Source organism: Cicer arietinum, chromosome 6 (assembly GCF_000331145.2).
Source record: "Cicer arietinum cultivar CDC Frontier isolate Library 1 chromosome 6, Cicar.CDCFrontier_v2.0, whole genome shotgun sequence".
Classification (NCBI taxonomy): domain Eukaryota; kingdom Viridiplantae; phylum Streptophyta; class Magnoliopsida; order Fabales; family Fabaceae; genus Cicer; species Cicer arietinum.
In genome coordinates, this window is record NC_021165.2 from 65,822,345 (window position 1) to 65,824,002 (window position 1,658).

Sequence of the window (1,658 nt, forward strand, 5' to 3'; positions counted from 1 at the left end):
ACTTGAGAATCCATTCAGGAAGAGGAACGCCATTTGGACAAGCTTTACGAGCATTTCTAGGCTGCCAGAAAAAATGTAATAGTTCAACCTTGCTGATGATAGTACATAGGAACATATTAAAACTACAATGGTAAAATAGAAACAATAATGACTAACAAGTTTTTTGAGAATCTGCATTAGAGAGTATTTTTTCTGTTCCAATTGATCAGCATAGGACATATGAGCAAGAGGAGTCACAGCTTCACGTGAGCTTCTTGCTTTTGACTCTGAACCATCATTTGCCAAATTATCATCATTTGTTTCAGCACCACATGTCCCATTTGAAGAAACATTGGAGTTACTTTTCTTCTCAAATGATCGAGGAATAACATCAGCTACCTCTAACTTTTTGTTGCCAATTTGTTTTCCTAATAAATCCTATTAAATTAATAATTTTCAATCACCAATTGCAAACTTCAATTTTGAGACCAACAAATCAACAGAGTATACAAAACAAAACTTACCTTTGACGAACTTTTCATTTGTTCTTCATTTTCAAAAGTAACGAAACCAATTGCCATTCCTTTCTTTGTCTTGGCATGCTTAAAAGGTATACCCTAGAGAAAGTGAACAAAAGGATCAAACGATTTGTTATGCAGATCCATGCTATGGTTCCACGCCGGGAAGGCATTAAACGCAGATATAGAAGCTAAGAGTTTTAGCTTTCAAGATGGCGGTGTTTTGGATGCGGTTCCAAACACTCACTAAAGTTTGTTTTTTGTTCTACTTTTGAAGGATATACAATTGATTCTAGATGTGCATAATTGATTTTGTCTGGTTGTTCCTAATCAAATTGATTGTGCCTCAAGAATTGATTCTAATTTCTAACTTGAAGCTAGAATTTAGAGCTTTGTCTCTACAATTAATATCTAGCCTCAAATTTGTTGATAAACATGTTTTCACATAAATGTATCAAAAATTAAATCACCAACTCATTTTTAACCAGAATCAATTCATTCAAAATCAATTTTTGTAATAACCAAAAACACACAAAGGTTAAAAGTGAAAGTGAAAAATGCTCACCTGCTCATTGAGGAAATTCCTCAAATTCTCAGAGCTCCATTTCATCGGCAAGTGCACTAAGCATTTGCTGAGCGCCTGGTTAGATGCAAAACCATCATCACCTCCTTCGCCATCAACTTCATCAACGAGCTCTGTCATCATCACCCCGTCGGTAACGTTAAGTTTCTCACCAGTTACTGATTTCAAAGCCTTTTTCTTCCCTCGCTCGGACGTCGGGTCCCACGTGTTGTCCGGACGAGGCCGGAGCTCCTCCTCGCTGTGTGCGTAACGGCAGGCGTCTCCGTGGTGGCAGGTGGCATGTTTCCTGAAGTAGGAACAAATACTGGTTTTCCACATCGGGTGGAGAGAACGCTTGCCATCGGCTTCGTCGTTATCGTTGCCGTCGGCGTCGTCTCTCTTCCGTTTCTCGGTCGGTACGACGTCGTCTTTTACTTCGTTAATTTGGGCGTCTTGCGGAGCCGTTAGATGTGGTTCGAGGGTTGAATCCTGAACGTTGATTGTGTCTAGGATTTTAGAGGGAGATAGTTCAGCATTGGCCGCCATTGTTCACTCCGATAACTGTTCTGCTCTCGACTGGTAATGGTAATTAACCGCTC

General features: G+C 39.8%; 1 protein-coding gene across 1 annotated transcript in view; it reads right to left on the reverse strand.

Annotated features, from left to right (window-relative positions):
- Positions 1–1,652, reverse strand: part of LOC101511151 (zinc finger CCCH domain-containing protein 24) — a 6,491-nt gene extending 4,839 nt beyond the window's left edge. Inside the window, exons 1-4 of the mRNA XM_073370371.1 lie at positions 1,063–1,652; positions 504–596; positions 157–417; positions 1–61 (exon numbers count right to left, since the gene is read on the reverse strand). The exon at positions 1–61 is cut by the window's left edge and continues 3 nt beyond it. Coding sequence (XP_073226472.1) covers positions 1–61; positions 157–417; positions 504–596; positions 1,063–1,605 — 958 coding nt within the window. The 5' untranslated portion in view covers positions 1,606–1,652. The remainder of the gene's footprint in view (positions 62–156; positions 418–503; positions 597–1,062) is intronic.
- Positions 1,653–1,658: the final 6 nt, after the last annotated feature.